General features: G+C 38.3%; 1 protein-coding gene across 1 annotated transcript; it reads right to left on the reverse strand.

Moving 5' to 3' along the window:
* Positions 1-400: 400 nt before the first annotated feature.
* On the reverse strand, positions 401-19,041 carry LOC149832105 (protein PLASTID MOVEMENT IMPAIRED 2-like). Its single transcript, XM_090013161.1, has 5 exons — positions 18,851-19,041; positions 16,982-18,683; positions 1,418-1,463; positions 1,062-1,356; positions 401-415 (listed from the first exon to the last, which is right to left on the reverse strand). Exons 1-5 carry the CDS (start codon positions 18,983-18,985, stop codon positions 401-403), a joined length of 2,193 nt encoding a protein of 730 aa, XP_089869287.1. The 5' UTR covers positions 18,986-19,041.
* Between the last annotated feature and the right edge of the window lie 2,089 nt (positions 19,042-21,130).

Genomic DNA, 21,130 nt, shown 5'->3' on the forward strand with positions numbered 1-21,130 from the left:
ATTGCTTATTAACCTTTCAATAATTAAATTGTTAATTATGATTTTGCCTATTCTCATATTTTTCATTCATCACAAGATGAAAGAGATGCTTAAGACATTTAAGTTGAAGGACGCCGTGAATTCAATGTCCGGGGTGTGCCGTCGGTTAGGCAGAGGGTGTTCTAGCTCGGCTCATTCTTGTGGCGTGAAGCTCAAGCTCAAGACAAATCCGAGTTAAGCAAGCTGAATTCAAGCTGGCTCATTAATGAAAAAATGTATTTTTTTTAATTAAAAAGAATAGAATTAGACTCTAAACCTACTAAGAGAAGCTCAAACTGGATCATTACAAAATATATATGATTTTGAAGCTGTAAGTGATAGGATTTGAACTCAAAGCTTATCACTTGAAAGACAAAACACTTCAATCATCTCTAATCTATGACATAAAAAATATGTAGAACATACCTGTAATAGGAGTGTCAATGGGTCGGATTTGGTTCGAATCCAGGTCGACCTAGACCTGATTTGAGATGAGAGTCCCGGGTCCGGACTTGGGTCTAATTGGGCCAGATCATATAATGATTATATCAAGTAAAATAATTTTTTTTTTGTCTTTTTTACATTGAAAATTTGGGGATCTTAGTCAGAACTCAGGTTGGGCCCGCGTCTGGTATAAAATTTCACAAACCATATCCAGCTCCATATATTAATCGGACCCTTCAGGTCTGACCCAGATTCTAATCCAACCTTCTCATTTATCACCAAATCCTGACCCTATAGTGTTTGGTACAGGTCAGGTCCGGGTCAAACCCGGCCCAGTGAGACCCATACTTGTTACTAGTTAAAGAACCTATATGAGCCAAACACTCATTGTTCGTGCTAGGCTTGCTAAGTATGAGTTCCAAGTGTGCTCTTACGAGCCTACATGAGCGGAACCATGTGCGGCTCAGTTTCCCAGCCCTATTAGTGTGTCTTACGCTACAAGGCCAATGCAGCATGTTGAAGGGGGCACCTTAGGGGTTTTACGCCATTGGGTACGGTGACCATAGTTTAGAATGGAGTTCATTGTGAGGTAGACAAACCTTGACAAGTGACTCCTTTGAAGCGGTGTCAAGGTTGCTACAACCACGCAACTGCAGGAGTTTCAAGAATTTCATCTTTTCAAGGCCACAAACACTCTGTAGACTTTCACTATCACACAGGTACAGTGTTTCTAAATGTGCCAAGCTTGAGAGGTCCACTCTTTCCAAAGCATCACAGCGACCAAGATCCAAGAAAGTCAGTGATGAGGGAAGATCCGGGAGAGGCTGAAGCTCTTGACAACCGCACAAGTAGTGTGTCTTGAGCAGAGGGAGGTTTTCAATACTTGATGCCAGGCTGCATAAGTTGTTGTCATCTAATCTTAAGAATTTCAATGAAGACAGGCATCCAAAATCACTGGGAATTGCAGCATCTGATAGGCTGCACACTGCTAGATCCAGTTCCTGCAAGGAACAAAGAGAAGAAAAACTAAGGGGGAGCACAGAGAGACCAAAACTGTTGTGCAAATTTAGAACCCTCAAGTTACTTGGGCTTCAAAAATTCTGTGGTAGTTGATCGATCTGAAAGAACTATATGTCTAATGTACGCTAGTTCGAAAGTGTTTCCATATCTTCGGGCAACTCTGAGATGTAGATCTTGAGCGCTAGATAGCCTTCTGATCGGTTGTGTTATTATCGATAAGAGTGAGTTAATCGCTCTAATAGATATTCATATCGAAAAGGTGAACATAAAACCTTTTATTATTTACATTTTCTAAGGCAGGCACAATAGATTCATTATCGTTTCACTTTAGCAAAAATAATAATACTTAGAGTTGTTACGCCTCCTTAATTTTCAAAAATAACTTCAATTTGTGAAACTAATAGATCATGTTACCAGCGACAATTCGGCACTATACTTTTGGGTATAATCATGTTTCATAGGCTAATGTATACACTTACTATTATACCATGTGTGTTTGAAACATAATGACCTATCTTTGGGTAGAATCATTACTTTATAAAGTCACACACAATCGCAATATTGAATATTGCTCTCAATACAGTCAAAACAACTCTCAATCAACAATACTCATGTTACTTTAGTGATATCAAGAGTGAGTTGATCAAAATATTTTACCATAAGCATACGTAAAGCATGTCATAACACAAAAATAGTGTATACATTCATAATCTCATGCTTAAATAATCATGAATAACTTAAAACAACATAAAATATACCAAATATCATGCTATAATTACCAAAAAAATATAAGATTAATGATAAAGACATGCATTTATGAGTCATATTCGGGATTGGGGTCTAAAAATAGCCTAAACAGGTCCTTAAAGACCCTAAATCGATCATAGAAACCCTGAATTGGTTCAGGAAACCTCCAAACTTGTCAGGAAAACCCCTGAACCGGTGTCATAAACTATTGAACTAGTCTCAAAATGCGAACCGATTTTCAAAACCTCATAACTAATCTTAGGTTGCATGAACCAGTTCCAAAAACCATTGAACAAGTCCAAAAAACCACCGAACTGGTTTTCAGAATACCTATATCAGTTTTAGAAAGGTTGAACCAGTTCCTGAAACCCTAGAACCAATTTTTAAAACTCCTAAATCGGTCTCAAAATGACCGAATCGTTTCCATAACTGGTTCTATTCTGGATGGGTCAACAAGGTTCGATTCTGGACCTAATCTGACCCAATATCGGACCAAGAGTTGGTTAAACCAGATATTGGGTCTTCTTTATGTCAGACTCAAACCCGGTCCACTCGGAAACCATCTAGGTCTCAGACAAAGTCCAAGCGCATCAAGGACTGACCTAGTCCATTCAAAAATCTTTTGGGTCCCTAACTGGGTTCACTAGGTCATACCCAAAAACCCCATAACAGGGTTTGAGTTCGGGTTCTGGACCGGGTTCGATCAGATTTGGAACATACTTGGTCCACCAGAAACCCCAAAATGATTCTAGAACCAAGACTAGGTCCTACGCTAACCTGATCCAGTCGAAAAACATGCTAATGGGTTTGGACCTGGATCGGGTCCCGTCAAGTCATGTTCAAACTCGATCCACCTGAAAACTTATAATTAGGTTCGAGCCAGGATCAAGTCCCCCCAAGATGGACTCAAACCCAATCCACCCGGAACCCTGTAATGATAGAACAGGAGATCAAAATAAAATGGCAGCGAGCAATAATGCCAATCAAAAGAAAAACAGGCTTATTCATGATGGTTTTATGTCAATAAATGGCATTATTTCCAAAATGAAACGTTTACGAGAATTGCCAACGAATATAAGAAACACATTTCTGCATGGTAGTCGTTTTATGTGAACAAAATGTAAATATATATGGCTCAAAACCACCTAGTATCACATAAATTGATCAAAAGGCCATAATTAACAAGAAAAACCCTTTTCAAATAGTATGAATGTTTTTTTTTCTCTAATAAACAAGATGAAAAACCTGATTTTAGGAACTACCACTTCAATCTTAGATGGTCGAAAATAACTGAGGTTAGCATCTAGGCTGTAGATGAAGTTTAAACCTTCTGAGTTTTCTATCAATTTGTCTGAATGTTCACAGGCTGATAGGCCACCATATTGCCTGATTTCTGAATCTAAGATCTCGATATTTATAGCTTGAAGCTTCCCCAATTTTTTTTGTATCATACATGTTTCTCATATTTAATAAAATATATTCATTAGAGTATTTAGAATCCATGTTTTCCTATTTTTCTGAAGAATTGAATAAAGCTCAGTTGTTGCCAGATGTTCTCCAATATTTGAGATAAATATACAGAGCTTTGAACGATACACGCAAACCCAAAATTACAGGGAAAATTAAATGGCATACAACATTAACAGTGATTTGCTGATGAATAGGGGTAAAATCCGCATCACACAGAGATACCTCCTGTGCGTGAGAGAGGATATCATGATTCATTAAATGCCAAAAATGTGATTAGCAAAAAGGGAGGGGGGGGAGGAATACGAAACACAATTATTCCATAATGAAATATTGTAAAGAAAATACAGATAGATTATAAAATGCAATTAAGAAGATGACTGAATGCACGTCAAAACCGGAGATCAAATGTAGACCAGAAATTAAAATGCAGAGAGATATTAATGAAAGAGCATGTAAAATGATACGATAGATGAATAACAGGGCACCAACAAAACATGGGGATTGATAGCATATTACAGAAATATAACTAAATGATGATATGCAGAAACAAAAATATAGAATGCAAACTAAAAGGCGAAGCGTGATGTTGAATGGGCTTAAAACAATCAAAAATAAAAAAATGAATACAGAAGTGCATAAACGATGTGGGTTATGTTGGATTAACATTACAAAACATAAATGAGAGGTAATGAAGGAAGCAAGAGTGTAATCCGAAAGCAAAAACATACATAAATTAATTGATAATCATGCGTCAACAATGATGGCCACAGGATTTGCAAAGGGACATTAGATCTAAACAATGTGAATTAAGATTTACATTTGCACAGACTGAAGAAAATCGATAAAAAAAATTAAAAAAAATTGTAAGCAAAATGTTGGGATCTCTCATCCTGTTAATATTGCATATCTGTAAATCGGTTTTGCTAATGAGCAAGCCGATGTTACAGGGATGCTTTAATGGGAATGATTGAAATAAAGAGAAGAAAGCAAAGAAAACCGGAGGAATGAGATAAAGGGAGAGAAAATCATAAAGGATTAAAAGAAATACAATAAGAAAAACGTAAAAGAATATAGAAGAGAAAAAGGGCGATCATTTACCTGTAACTGCAGGGGGTGGTCGATGAACTTCCTTCAGTCAAATGGGAGAAAACCAGAGAAATCAGAAGAAAAAAAAAAGAGGAGGAGGAAAGGGGAAGAAGAAGGAACCAGAGGAAGAAGAAGTGTCGAGAGGGAAAGGGTGAAAACGGATGAGCCAAGAGAGGAGCGGATGCCTGTTTATATAGGCAGAAAGAGAGATCAAGAATGATCGAGAGAGAGCGGCCTCTGCGATTTCTTTGCAACAGAAAGTTGTTAGGGGCTTTTTCAAAGCATGTCCTTCAAATTTTTAAATTTTTTGAAACAAAGGCTCTTTTTATAAGGTTTTTCAAAAAAAGTGGTTTTAACAAAAGACAATTTTCAAAAAGGGCCTTTCGAGCTATTTTCTTTTTGTATTTTCTTTTTTCATTTTGATTTTTTGTTCTTTTTCTTTGTAATTTCTGTACTTTTTTGTGTTTTTGAAAATAAAAACTCTAAAACTATGAGAAAACAAAGGATTTTGAATTTTTTTTGTGAAATTTAAAAGTATTTACAAAAGAAGGGTTTTCTAAGAATTTGGGTTTTGATCTTTAGAATTTTCTTAAAAAAAAATGGGTTTGGATCTAGGTTTTGAGGAAATATTTGAGTTTTTGGACCTCAAATTGAGAAGTACAGGGTAGTGGATCCAAAATGGATATTGGATGAACTGTCTGAGCCTTTCAGGAATTATTTTTGGTATTTTTTGTAAAATTGAAGATTAGATAAAGAGGCTCAGATTCGGGTTTTGACACTGGATCCTGATCCAAAATCGAGTCAGATATAGAAAATGGATTTTGATTCCAGTGAATTCGAGAAATAACTGGAATTTTAGCTCAAAATCGACTCAACTACTCAGAAAATGGGGGTCAGGGGCAAAAGGGAGATTTTTATAAAGTTTTGAAAAAATTGAGGTGTTCACAATTCCCTGAACCGATTTTGGAAACCTCAGAGCCAGTCTTAGATTGCATGAACGAATCTAAAAAACCATTAAACTAGTCCAAAAAAACACTAATACCAGTATCGGTTCTAGAAAGGCTGAATCGGATCCAAAAACCCCAAAACCGATTTTAAGAACCCCTAAATTGGTCTATGAATAACTGAATTGGTTCCAGAACCGGTTCTTTTTTGGATGGGTCAACAAGATTCGGTTTTGGGCCTGATCTGACCCCCATATCGGATAAAGATCCATTTAAATTGGATATTGAATCTTCTCCAGGTTGGACTTAGACACAGTCCACCTGAAAACCATCCAGGTTCTGAACTGGATCCAATTGTGTCAAGGACTGACCTGGTCCACCCAAAAACCTTTTGGGTTCTGAACCGGGTTCATTGGGTCTAACCCGAAACCCTTATAACAGGGTTCAGGTTCTCGACCAGGTCCAACTGAATCTAGAACAAACCTGGTCCACCCGAAACCCCAAAACAGTTTTAGGACCAAGACCAGGTCCTATACAGACCCGATCCAGTGAGAAACCTGCTCATGGGTCTATGCTTGGGTCAGGTCCTGTCGAGTCAGGTTTAGACTTGATCCACCTGAAAACTCATAAATGAGTCTAGGCCTGGATTGAGTCATCCCCAGATGAGCTCAGAAACGATCCACCTAGAACCTCGTAATGGGTCTGGGTCTAGATCGGGTCCCCTAGTTCAGGATTCATAATTGATCCACCTGAAACTCACTTATTCAGTTCAAGTTCTGATCGGGTCTCTCTGAGGTGGGCTCAGACCCGATTCACCCAAAAACCTCAAAATGGGTCTAGCTTCTAAATTGGGTCTACAAGGATGGCGTCTAACTCGGTCCACTCGAAAACCATGTAATGGGTTCTAGGTCCAAGACGAAGTCACACCAATGCAACCCAGACCCAAATTCACCCATAACCTAATGTATTGAGTTTGGGTCTGGATTGGGTCCAACGAATCAGGATTCACTATAGCTATAGTGCTACAATGAATTCCGACTCCCCATCTTCCCAAACATTTTTTTGAGGAGTTTACGCCCCTCCACCTTGCTATCTTCTTCCATCAGCAATCGGCCTTAGCTACTGATGGCGACAGTCAGTCGACGACGATCGTCTGTCAACAACTGTAGTGGCTGAAATAGGAACTCATGGAAGGGGGGAGGTGTGATCGTTGCAAAAAAAAATCCTTTTTTTTTTCTCTTCTTTTTCCTTTCTCGCCTTTTTTCCTTTTTGAAGGGGAAAAAGAAGGAAAGAAGAGAGAAGAGAAAGAAAGAAAGAAAGAAAAGAAACTCTTTTGCAAGGTTACACTTGACCTTTATTTGAAAAAGATTTAAAATTTTACTCACCTCCATTTTTGAAAATTTGCGGGAAAGATCGAGAGATGGGATTCGCTCGTCAGTACGAGGTTCAACCATTCATGGTGCCTTTACCAGAGGTAATTAAACCAAGGATCGAATTAATGCATTTTGCTTTACCTTAAAAATTATCTAAATAATTATTCTGAAGCCCTAAAAGCACATAGAGTCATGCTTGTGCAATGAAAATGCAAAGATGTATGCTTTTGAGAAATGCCTCAGAAATTTTGAGACTTTTTCAAGTGATTTTAAAATAAGTTTGAAAACATCTTTGAAGAAATGGTTCAAAAAGTTGAATTTGATTTGGAAAACTGGAATTTGAACCTAAATTTGGAATTTGAAATGAATTTGAGATTTGAAAAAGGAAATTTGAAATTCTGAAGTGTAAATAATCAAAGATTGAAATAGATTGAAATTCGAATTGAAGAAGAAAGATTTGAATTTGAAAATGGAATTTGAAAAAGAATGAATTTTGAAACTGGAGTTCAAAGTCGAATTTGGAGTTTGAAATTTAAAGTTTATAATGAAAATTGGATTCAGATTGGAATCTGAAATTGACTTCAAAATTCGATTTGATATATTGAAATCAGAATTGAATTGGGAAATGGCATTGGAAATTGGAATTTAAAATTGAATTTAGAAATTGAAACTTGAATTTAAAGTTAGAACTTGAAATTGAAGTTAAAACTGGAATTTGAAATCAGTAAGGACTTTGAAAGTTGAATTGAACTTAAAAGTTGGAATATTGAATTGATTTTGAAATCAGAAGTTTAAATTTGAAATTGAAAATAAATTTAAAAACCCTGAATTGATTTTAAAACTTGCCTTGAAATCAAGATTGAATTTGTAAAATCGATTCAGGAACTCAGAGTCAATCTCAAAATTTGATTTTGAAATCTCAAGGTAAATTTCAGAACTTTGAATTGAAGTTGAATTAAAACTCATGATTTGAAATAGAATTTGAAATAGAATTTGAAAATAAAGAATTTTGAATGAGACTTGAAGTTGAAATGTAAAATTCAAAAAGGTGAAATTCAGAAATAAGAATTGAAAGTTGGAATTTGAAGATAATATAGAATTGAGAAAGTTGAAATTTGAATTTATAAAATAAGAATTGAAAATGATTTTTAAATTTAGAAATGAAAACTATATTTTTGAAAGTTTATTTCAAAAATCACTTGGAATTTGAAGATAGTTTGAAATGATTTGAAAAAGAATGCAATTCTATCCTGAATGATGAATGATTTGAAAGAATTTAAAGATTGAAATTTAAAATCATATTTTATTCTTTAATAGAATTGAAATAAGATTAAATCATAATACATTCATGACTATGGCCACAAACATATTATAATATAATCTATATTTGAATTTTAATTAAGAATAAAATAAATTTTTGGTGCCTTTATAGGATTTAAAATGTAATTAACTTTTAATATTTCCATGACTATGGCCACAAATATATCTCAAGTTAATTCATATATTAAATTTTGATAAAGGAAGAAAATAATATTTCAGAAAAATATGATGATTTTCAAAAGAGACCTAAATGGGGTCAAATGTTATTCCATAAAAGATAAAAATTCTAAGTATTGTTCACATTTTGACTATGACCATAAATATGAATCATTTACTTAGAATTAATTACCTCTTATTAGAATGGTACACGTGCCATTCGTGTTTCACCATCATGAATTTTTTTTTAAATAAAAATAAAAATAAAATGAGATGTCACAGGCAATTATGAAATCTACATGCTCAGACATTTTATTCTAAGCTAGAAAGAAAAATTTTTCATTAATATCTAATTTATTACAGTCTTTAAATTGAAATTGAAATCATAAGATTCTTAATCTATGAAGGAAATCAAGAACTTCCGCGTTTTTTCTACAAAAACTGAGTTAGCATAAAGCAAATGCAAAATATGAAAAAAAATTAAGATGCTATATTGAAACTAAAATGCATATAATGATGCTTGAATGCTAATGGAAAAGTATACATGAAAATGCATATGCAATGCATTATGCTGATGAAAAGAAAATGCATATATATCTAAGTATGATATTCATGTTAAATCAAGAGTGTATATGGGAATGCATTTATCGAAATGCATATGGGAATGCATCTACCTAAATGTATCTGAGAATGTAGTGCATGTATTTAATGAGAAAATGCATATGACTATGCATACACAACACTAACGTCAATGGAGAATTACAACATGGGGATGTCCAAGGGTAAGATTAGTGCTAAATGAAGAATGAGATGAGGCTTACAACAATTTTTGCAAAACTACCGTGAAAACCAAAGATTCACAACAATGTTTGCAAAACTGCTGTGAAAACCAAAGATTCACAGCAGTTTGTAAAACTGCTGCGAAAACCAAAGATCCACAGCAGTTTGCAAAACTGCTATGAATGCTAAGGATTTATAGCCTTAGCGATATAGCTCTGTAATAAGGCAGCTTATTACGGGTATGTGCAACGTGAAAGCTATTGTAAAATACCTGCAAGCATAGGGTGAAATGAAAGGTTGCAACATCGTACTGTGTTGATGTGCAATGAGTGTGCAATAGTGAGCAGGGTATGAAGGTGTGTAGCAATGCTGAAAGTGTAAACGCACGTGAAGTGTTGCTGCAATGGCAGCAAGTGGTGTGTTGGTGCAGGTGGCAATGGTGTAAGAAATTACAATAGCAGTGAAGAAGGTGGTGGCACTGTGTAGTGAAGATGGTGTGGGTGCTAATGTAGCAGGTGAAGCAGGGGTGGTGATGAGCAGTGTTTAGCACCGTTGCGGGTGCCCAAAATGAAGCCACAACAGTGCCTACGCATTGTTGTAGGTGTCAAGGGGAAAAACCACAATAGTGCATTGGCACTGTTGTAGGTATATGAGAGGCTACAGCAGTGCCAGGTGCATGAGAGGCTACAACAGGTGGTGAAGTAGCAGCGGGTGTAATGCTATTGTGTAGTGCAACAAGGAATGAAGGTGCAGGGAATGGTGATAGAAAAGTGCAGAGGTTGGTGTATAAAGACTGTGCATAAGAGATATAGTGAAGTGCAGCATGTTTCAATACTGTGAACATACACTGTAGTAGAAGCAGGAGAAACTGGGAGTTTATGAGGACAACTTGTTATATATGACATCTTCACCCATTAATCTACTATGCAATCTTTGATAAGAGTGATATAATCCAAACCTGGCATATTCTTTATTAAGACCAGTGACAAAGATACTCTTGGATGAAGAAATCGGTGACTTTACTCATGTCAGTGATAGAGTATGCTTGAGTCACATATTGAATTATGTTTACAGAAACAGATTTGGGCATAGAACTATAATGTAACTACTCAACATCCCTTCTTAAAGGATAGTAAGCATTAGTTTCTAATAGGAGGGTCAATGCAAAATCAAATACTTCAAAGTCATGGAAATGGTCACAGTGTTTACTCCCATCACTCCTTCTAGGACCATGTCTCTATTCCACACCAATTGATATCTAGTTCAAAAAATAACCAACTAATACAGTGAAAAATTCTATGGATACAGTACAACACACGTATTGCTTGCCTAAGACTAAGTCCAGATGAAGTGGCATGGTTTCCTATGAGGGTATGTGTTGGTATGCTCCAAGGATGAAGATTTTAACTGAGGATACCTTGCTGGAAAAAAATGACATGCTAAGATGATGTGACCTGTCACAATAGACAAATATTTCTGAACTATCACTAGCCAGTTTGGACTTGATGATATCTACCTTGCTCAAAATGGGACAGTCGAACTAGAGCATTCAAGAAAGCACCACTAAACTACCTTTTTCCCTAAACTAAAGTTTCCAGGTTTCTAAGAGAGATCAATGAAATGCAGGTCCTATGAGTGATATACAGAAAAGGGGGAGGGTAGACAATACTAAGTGAAATGAATAGTGTAGAGGAGATGAAGTGTAATGTACATTAACAGGTGCACAGGTGTTGTGTGATGTGTTGTTGTGCGTGAGAGAATGCAGAGTGTAGGTGAACGACTATGTAAGCAGGAGTGCTGAAGGTGGAGTGTCTGGATAGAAAAAATGCAAGGGGAAGTGTAGTGGAATGTGCTATAGTGGGTGGTGTGCTGCCAAATTGCAGAGTGAAAATAGCATCTTGAATCCATGGTTCTGAATAGCACAAAAATAGGAAAAGTACCACGATCTTAAGAAAGATAATCCTCTGCAGTAACATGGTCCAAGAGACCCAGTTGTGATGAAATTTCCATAACAAGAGGACCTCTGTGTTTCAAAGCCCTGGAAATCATGTTGAGCTTAAAGATATACAACAAAGAAAAATGTGCCTCACATGAAAGTATCAGAAACTAACGAAATTTTCTGCTCACAGAGTGACTCAAGATATACACGAGAAAGAAGGTAACATGGATAGAATGAATAAATCTTGGCTTCATTGTAAGGAGAAATATCAGCAACGGAGTGACAGCCCGAGAATTCTTGCGCAATCCTCAGGCCATTGTAGCTACAATCAATACCTTGGTCTCCTCTCATTCCTCAACAATAGAATCACTACTTGAGTATTGAGCACTTGGTATAAGGTAGTGCCACAAGCCAATAGTTTCCCAAATTTCCATATCCTCCTATAATTTCCTATTTGGAAATGTGAATGCCACATTAAAGACATATGTACTTGCATCCCAGAGAAGGATGAAAACAAGGAGCAACCCATTCAACCGATGCCAATGGAACAGAGAAGGCATATAATACATAACCAACATAGGCTAGCAGTCTAAATGCATATAAACTTGCAAAATTGAAAATCCAAAATGAAAGAGCAAGTGATGACACCAGAAACTCATTTGATATTAAAATTTCGGAAGATTGTATCCCTTGGGAAAACATTAGTGTGCCTTATACCCGATCTTGACTGTTTGGTGAAAAATGAATGCCCTGATGGATGACGCCAAACAGAAATGCAGTGGATGATGAAGCACAATGCAATCAGAATGAATGAAATACCGTGAACAAAAGTGAATGAGGTACAATCAGATGCTATCAAAACAAGAAATCAAATGCAAACAGATAATCACGATCAACAGAAAAACAAAATAGAGAACCGATGATCAAAATGCAAGCCGATTATCAAAATGGAGCCAGAACTCCGATGCAAACAGAAAATTGAGATAATAAAAGGAAATCAGAAATAAAACCAGCTATAGATTGGAATGCAGTGTAAATGAAACAACAAAATACAAAAGAAAAAAAAATGTTGGAATGGGACCATTCCAGTGATGTTGCACGTATGTGGATTGATGTTGCTATAAGCAAATCAATGCCACAAGGGTGCTTTAATGGAGTAGGAGAAACCAAGAAAAACCAGATTTAAGAGAGAAAAGAAGAGAAGGATTCTTACATCGGCTCTTTGCTATAGGAAGTTGATTCTTCTCCAATCGATTAGGGAGAAAACCAGAAGAAAAAGTAAGAAGAGACAAGGGGGAGAAGAAGGGGATCGAGAGGCGATGTGCTTCGTGGATGGAAGGGAGAGGATGGATGGTTCATGGATGCCTGAAGAAGCGACCCCTACGGTCTCTTTTATAACAAGAGACCGTTAGAAAAAATTTCAGATGAGTCCTTCAACTTTCACAAAATTTTGGAAGTAAGGTTGTAATTTACCAAGTTTTTTCAAAAATAATATGAAAGCTATATTTTTTTCTGAAATCTTTTTATGTTTTGAAAGAAAACCTAAAATATGAGAAAAATAGAGGGATTTTAGGAAATGGGATCCAGATAAGGTTTTTGAAAATATTTTTGTAAAATATTCGCTTTAGAATTTTAAGATTTTCTGAAATGAGGTTTTTAGGAAGATACATGGTTGATTTCAGAAATCGGGTCTTAAAATGGATCTGGATCCGAGATTTTTGGTAAATTTTTGAGTTTGGATCTCAAAATTTAGAGAATAAAATGAGTGGATCCAAATGGATACTGGATGAACTGTCTGAGCCAATCAGAAAATTATTTTTGTATTTTTAGATTTTAAATTGAAAATTGGATAATAGGGATCAAAATTGAATTTGGATATTTGATCTGGATCCGAAATTAGGTAAAATATGGAAATTGAATTTGGGTTTCGGATCTTCAACCAGTGAATCCGAGAAATGAATGAAATTTGATCAGAAATTGACCCAATTTATTTAGAGGATGGGGGTCAGGGTTAAAAAAGAGAATTTTTGATTTTTTTGAAAAATTTTAGGGTATTCACAGGAGGGTGTTCTTCCTTTGCCACATGCAGTTTCCGACGTCCATGGTTGGGGCAAACCCGACCATCCTGCGACTGCAGCCTCCTTGACTGATGTTGGCGGTGCCCCCTATCTCCCACATAGAATTAATCGCTCTATACAAGATTCATATCGAAAAGGTAAACATGAGACCCTTTATTATTCACCTTTTCTAAGGCAAGCACAATAAAGTAATTATCGTTTCACTTTGGTAAAAATATTAATACTCAGAGTTATTATGCATCCTCAATTCTTAATGAATTGACTTCAACTGGTAAAACTAGTAAATCATGTAACTAGAAGCAATTCACCACTATACCTTTGGGTATAATCATGCTTCATGTGTTGTTGTACACACCTACTATTGCACCCTGTGTGAATTTGAAATACAATGACATGCCTTTGGGTAAAATCATTGCTTCATAAAGTCACACACAATCGCAATACCGAATATTGTTCTCAACATAGTCAAAAGAACCCTCAATCAACATCACTCAGGTTACTTTTGCATATCAAGAGTGAGTTGATCGGAATCTTTTACCGTAAACATATGTAAATTATATGAAAACACAAAAATAGTGCATACATTCATAATCTCATGCTTAAATAATCATGAATAACTTAAAACAACATGAAACATACTAAATATCATGTTAAAATTATCAAAAAGTATGAGATTAATGATAAAGTTATGCATTTATGTGTCATATCTGGGATTTTGGTTTTAAAACGACCTAAATGGGTCCTTAAATACCTTAAACCGATCATAGAAACCTTGAACTAGTCCATGAAACCTTTGAACCAGTCAGGAAAACCTCTGAACTAGTCTCAGGAGGACCGAACTGGTCTCATAAACTACTGAATGAATCTCAAAATTCCCTAAACCGACTTTGGAAACCTCAGAACCGGTCTCAGATGCATGAACCTGTCTAAAAAACCATTGAACCGGTCCAAAAACCACTAAATTGGTTTCTAGCATACCTATATTGTTTCTAGAAAGGTTGAACCAGTTCCAGAAACCCCATAAACGATTTTTAGAACCTCTAAATTGGTCTCTAAATGATTGAATCACTTCCAGAAACCCCAAAAACGGTTTCAGAACCCCTAAATCGCTCTCTGAATGACTGAATCAGTTTCAGAATCGATTCTATTCTGAATGGGTCATGAGTGTCCAATTCTGGACCTGATCCAACCCAATATTGAACTAAGACATGTTTAAACTGGATACCGAGTCTTCTCCAGGTTGGACTTAAACCCGATCCACCTTAAAACTATTTGGGTCCCAAACTGGGTCCAACCACATTGGGGACTAACCTGATGCACCCAAAAACCTTTTAAGTCTTGAACTAGGTTCACTGGGTCTCACCGGGAACCCCGTAAAAGGGTTCAGGTTTTTTACCAGGTCTGATCAAATCTGAAACATACCCGGTCCACCCGAAATAGTTCTAGGACCAAGATCGGGTCCTACGCAGACCTGGTCGAGTCGAAAACCCGCTAATGTGTCTGGGCCTAGATCAAGTCCTACCGAGTCGGGTTTTGACTTGATCCACCTAAAAACTCATAAATGGGTCTGGGCCTGGATCGAGTCCCCTCGAGATAGGCTCAGATCTGATCCATCCGAAACCCCATAACAGGTTTGGGTCTAGATTGGGTCCCCCGGTTTGAGATTCAGAACAGATCCACCTGAAACCCACTTATTGGGTCCGAGTTCAGATTGGGTCCCTTCAAGGTGGGCTTAGACCCAATCCACTCAAAAATCATGAAATGAGTCAGAGTCCTTGTCTAGATCTACTCAAATGGTGTTTGACCCAATCCACCCGAAAACCATGTAATGGGTTTTGGATCTAGGACTGAGTCACACGAATGCAGCCTGGACCCGAATTCACCCAGAACCATGTCTGGGTCATGGACCGGGTTTGACCTAGCCAGTCATGGATCTGATCCACTCATAACCCCTAACGAGATTGGTTCTTGGACCAGATAAAGCACATACCCGATTCATTGGTCCCTCGAATGGGTCTAGGTCTGGATGAGATCCCACTAGTTCAGGTGCAGACTCATCCACTGATACCCACCAATGGGTCTAAAAATGCTCTTCCTGAAATACAGTCTGTTGGAGATCTCAAATGCCAATGAGGTCTGAATGAAATTGCTCAGAATTTAATTGCGAACAACTTTTGTTTTGATGCCATTATCGAATGTTGTGTCGAATTACCGAAAAAGGCAAATTAAGGTGCCTATGCATAGATAGATTTATGTTAGAATTATGTAGAGCCACCAAAAAACACTGTCGGAATCCCTCCACACAACTTTGATGTTGCTCAAATTACTCAAACAAGTTCCTCACATGTCAATGAACTCAGATCCACTGGCGGATCATCGATCCTCCATCGGATATGGCCAAAATTTAAGGATGTAAAATAAAGATCGCCTCGATAGTCAATGATGGACAACCAACCAAGTGGTTGTCTTAAACGACTATGGCAAGCAGTGAGTCTTTTGTCAATGCTTCCCCTATCGTCGTTCCATATCCCAAAACCAAACGGGAGTTCGATGAGAAAGAACAATGCCGACAAAAAATTTTGGCAATCGTTGCATGGACGCCAACACACCCACACCTCGAATATGCGCGGTGTGAGCCCATAACCCAATATTAACATAAAATGGATCACGGAAAAGCCACTTACCGGATGCGGCTTTGGATGATCCGAACAACACTTCGGTGGATGTGGGTGGTGGGCATTCTCCTCAGCAAATCAATGCCCTCAATGAATCCAAGCCAGAATGTTGAGCAATCCTTGAACCCAGAGATTCAATTCACGCACAAATGTGACACTCAACAACAGCGTATGCCCTCACGGTAGTCTTTATCAAGCTACCATGGATCTCTTATTTATAAAGAGATATGAGGGAGGCCCATAATGGGTACTAGTGGAGGTCTCTAACTAACCCTCAAAATTCAAAAGCCTCTCTCTCATGTACTTGTTTTGATATGCCCGTGTGAATATGGGTCACATCTAGGTTAGATCCAAGTCCTACCTCAAATCCAACAAACACATGATAAACTAGAAAAGAACTCTGAGTCAGGTCATTATAACTTACAAAGTTCCTCCTTTGCTCATTTCCTCAGCAGTCCTTGGATTTAATTGAAGGTAAAGACAAATTACTATAAAAAAGATAAAAGACGAGGATAAAAGATGGGACAAACAATTCCTGAAGTGTTCCCGCATGTCTCTGGCTGGAGAGAGAGATAGGGCTTTCACTTGGAGTTTAACAAATGCCTCCAAGATTAAAAGACCTACCTCAAAAAGATGCATAGGGAGTACACAGTGAATAAAAACCAGGAAGCTTTGAGTATATACGTTCAAAATTGCAAAAATGAGATTCTAGAACAACTAGATAGGTTAATACAGTCCGTTGATGGAAACTATGATATATCACTTGTATGTAGCTTTTTGCTTGTTAACACTAGCCGTCTGTAGGTACCTTTTCTAAAATAAGGTATGCTCAGAAGATAAATAGAGAGCAAAATTGCAATTCATGCAAGAATGATGCTCTTCAGCTGATCAACCGTTTGCTACTTACTGTGACTTTTTTTAACCTTTGTACCTGTAAAAAGCCTTTCCAAATTGGGAATGACCATCTTCTTCTTCTTCTTCATACCAAAGGAAGGGGAGCGCACATAATTCCAGTGTGCCGGTGATGGAGTCCTGTATGCTTTTGATCGTCGTCCTGAGGTCGAGCAACCGTATTCTTTTGTGTGTCTTTTAGGCAATGCTTCCTCTAACTGTTGTTTCTCTGATTCGTGCATCCTCCACTTGATCAAGTCAACCTCAATCACTTTCTTTGCTGCCAGTGTCTTCTTTATAGCATCCAACTCTTGTTCTTCAGAGAGTTTTAGCTCTGCTATCTCTTTTTCTGCAAACTCTGTTTTCATCATAATCTCCTTCTCACCAGATCTTATTGCCTCTACCCATGATTTTGCAGCTGCCACGTTCTTGTCGGCAATCTCATCAGCTCCTTCGGCTCGTGTTGTCAAGTACTCGAATTCGAAACTGGATATTGATATGGAAGGACTGCGTTGGGATGATGCAGCTCTAGCCATCACAGTCTTCTCTGAGAGAACGCTCAAGTTCTCTAGAGCTGTCATCTCTGCAGCCTTGATCTCCTCTAGATCTTGCATCGCCGATCGTAATCTCTGCTCTGATTCATTTGTAGCAATCCCAGTTGCTTGCATCTCTGATCTGATCTTCTGAAATTCTTTGTTGGTCATCGCTTTTTCTTTCTTAGCGGCCTCTGCCTCAGATCTCAACTGTGTCAGTTTGCCAGATAAGTCGGAAAGTATCCATTTTGCGTTCTCCTCTGCATTGATTGCAATTTCCAATTCCTTCTTGGCTTTAAGAAGTTTGGAATTGACACCCTCAGCTTTAGACTGATTCAACTCATTCCTAATTTTGTCCATGGAAATCATGATACGAAACCCCTCTTCTCCTAAGCTCTGCAATTCCTTTTTTGCTTGATCAAGTTCGGTAATGGCCGACGCCAACTCTGAAGGCGCTGCTAAATCCTCTTCCTCTGTCTTGGTGATCAACTCTGACAGAGAACTGTCTGTTCTCTGCGGCGCCTTCCCATTGATTTCTTCCATTGCTTTCATCCATTCTAGTTCATTCTGTAGAACCTCTATCTCACTGTTTGTAAGTGCTAGAGCGGCTTCAAGATCCTTGCAAACGCCAACTTCATGGAGCAATTGATTCATCCTCTTTCCGGCTTTTGCCATCTTATAAGAAAATTGAGCAGCATTAGCCTCTCTTTCGGCTTCAGCAGCACGCAGTTCTTTCATAGCCTCTACTGTCGCCAGTTCAACCAATACATGCTCTTCATCGGCTTCCTCTACCTTGTTCCTCAGTGCGCTTTCAGCAATTGAATTTTCTCTAGCTTTTGCTGTAAATTCTGTGGTTTGCCGTTCAGCCTCTGATTTCTTTTTCAGAGCATTTGATATGTCCTGCTTCAATTTCCCCAGTTCCTGCTTCGCCAATTCTAATTCGCTGTTCACTTCATAGTATTGATTCTTAACACTTTGAATACTAGATTCAAAAACTCCATCCCTTTTTTTCTCACTGAAAGCATTCACACACTGCAATTCTGCTTCTGTACATGTTCTCAACATTTTTATCTGTGAATTGAGGCTTTCAACTGTCTTTTCGGCAACAAAGAGCTCAGATTCTGCTTGAGATTTCACACTCTCTGCAATTTTCTTTCTACCAATGAACTTATTGATATCTCTCTTGGCAATATGGAGTTCTCTACCCTTCTGTATTACAAATCAAAGCCATCATATGCAAAAAGGAACAAATCACTATAACTCCCTAGCAAGCAGAAGAACAATCCCAGAATCTGAAGTCTTAACATTATATCTAAACACATGTACTTGAAACAACTAATATAACTATATTTAAAAATGAAAATTCAGTGACCCACCTCAGAATTGGACAATTTGGTTTTCTTCCATTTTGTACTCCCTACAGTTAGCTTCTCTCCATACAGGCTAACAGCAGCCTTTACTGACCCTTTCTGCACTAGGTTATCAATCTCTCCTCTCTCTGCTGCCTCCATACCGGCTATTCAAGAGAGAGAGAGAGAGAGAGAGAGAGAGAGAGAGAATTCACCATCTCACTATAGAAGTCTAACGGAAAAGCATAAATAAAAAAAACAGTGTGGCCTATCCCCATCAAATTTATTGTGAATATATATATATATATATATATATATATATATATGGTGCTAAAATACAGTGAGATTCAGTACGACATTCTGCATGGCAATAAATTCGTAGAAGAGAAGATAAGATTTCAGGAATTGAAAATAAAAAAATTGTAAGGAACTGAACACAAGAGAAACATGAGACAATCACAGCACTGTGGTGGCAATCTCGAAAATTTTTAGACTTTGGAACCTTTTAATATATTCCTGCATAGTTACAAAAAGTAATAAAATCAGTCATTTTCACCCCACAGCCACAATCAAGCTGTTATCGGACTTGTCGCTTCAAAGAATTAACCACCAAAAGTTACTCCGATAAGTTTGGCATGCATAACAAATATCCTTATCATCATAAAATATTACACTTATGCCATTTTAACTCTTGAAAATTTCACATATTTTTGGGAAGTTAAAGCATCCTAGATGTGACAAATTATGCCTGGTGTACAAGTTCAAAATTTGTAAATATCTGAGCACAACATAGAACTGTGGTGGCAATTTCGAAAATTTTTAGGCGTTGGAGCCTTCTGATATATTCCTGCATAGTTACATAAAGTAATGAAATTAGTCATTTTCAACCCCCCACAGCCACAATCAGGCTTTTGTCCGACTTGTCTCTTCAAAGAATTAACCACCAAAGTTGCTCCCATAAGTTTGGCATAGGTAACAAATACCCTCATCATCATAAAATATTACACTTATGCCATTCTCACTTCTGAAAAGCACACTATATGTATGAGCGGATAAAGCATCAAAGATGTGACAAATCATGCCTGGTGTACAAGATCAACAAATGGTTATTCTTGAACCCTAAAAAATGGATTGCTTTTTAATTTGAAAAACTGTACTAGACAAGGAAAATGTGGTAAACGTTTGCTTTAATCACAGTTGGGGTGTGGCGTCACACTGGAGAAAGACAAAGTTGGTCACAAGGTCAGTCTTATAATTGCCTCAAGAGGTTTGGCACAGAGGAGAGGGGGCCTTAACCACTGGACAGGTGATCAGGGTTTCATTTTCATGAGTGTCAACTCCGCGCATTAATGAGGGTAAAAGATAAGCTCTTTCTTAACAAAAGATTTGTGGCTCTTTGAAAGAAGGGATGTGCCATAGGTAGCGGACCCGACCCGCCAACCTGTTTAATAAATGGGTCATCATGTCGTATAATTGTGTCGTGTCGACTTGACCCGTTTATTAAACGGGTTAACCGTGTCGTATCGGGTTACCCGTTTAATAAATAAATCATGTTCGTGTTTGTCACATCCGACCCGTTTAATAAACGGGTCGTGTTTGTGTTGAGGTATTTTAACCCACCAACCCGCCGACCCGACCCGATTGCCACCCCTAGCCATAGGTTTACGTGGTCGAGGCAGTTATTGTAATTACAATAGGATTAGCCATCACAATTAGGTTTTTGATCTTGAGAGTAGTTTATGTGCCCTTTATTAATAAAAAAAAGGTCAATTTTGTAATTAGCTTTTTCAAGTGTCAATGGATAGGGATGGCAGTGGGGCGGGGCGGGGCGGGGGACAAGGTTTCCACCCCCGCCCCGCCTCAAAATTTTATCCTCCACCCCCGCCCCGCCTCCGCGGCGGGGATGGATTTTATCCTCCACCCCCGCCTTCATCCCCGTTTCATGTCCTCCACCCCCGCCCCGTCCCCGCCCCGTCCCCGTCCCCGCCCCGCCCCCGCCCCGTCCCCGTCCCGACCCCGTCCCCGACCCCGCGGGATGAGCGTGCTCGTCACCGGCGCCGCTGGCTTTGTCGGCACCCACGTCTCGCTCGCCCTCCGGAAGCGCGGTGACGGTGTCGTCGGCCTCGACAACTTCAACGACTACTACGACCCCTCGCTCAAGAAGGCCCGCCGTCGAATCCTCGGCGACCACGGCGTCTTCGTCATCGCCGGCGACATCAACGACGCCCGGCTCCTGGCCAAGCTCTTCGACCTCGTCGCCTTCACCCACGTGATGCACCTCGCCGCCCAGGCCGGAGTCCGGTACGC

The sequence above is a fragment of the Nuphar pumila genome, chromosome 7 (assembly GCF_984573655.1).
Source record: "Nuphar pumila chromosome 7, dmNupPumi1.hap1.1, whole genome shotgun sequence".
Taxonomy (NCBI): Eukaryota; Viridiplantae; Streptophyta; class Magnoliopsida; order Nymphaeales; family Nymphaeaceae; genus Nuphar; species Nuphar pumila.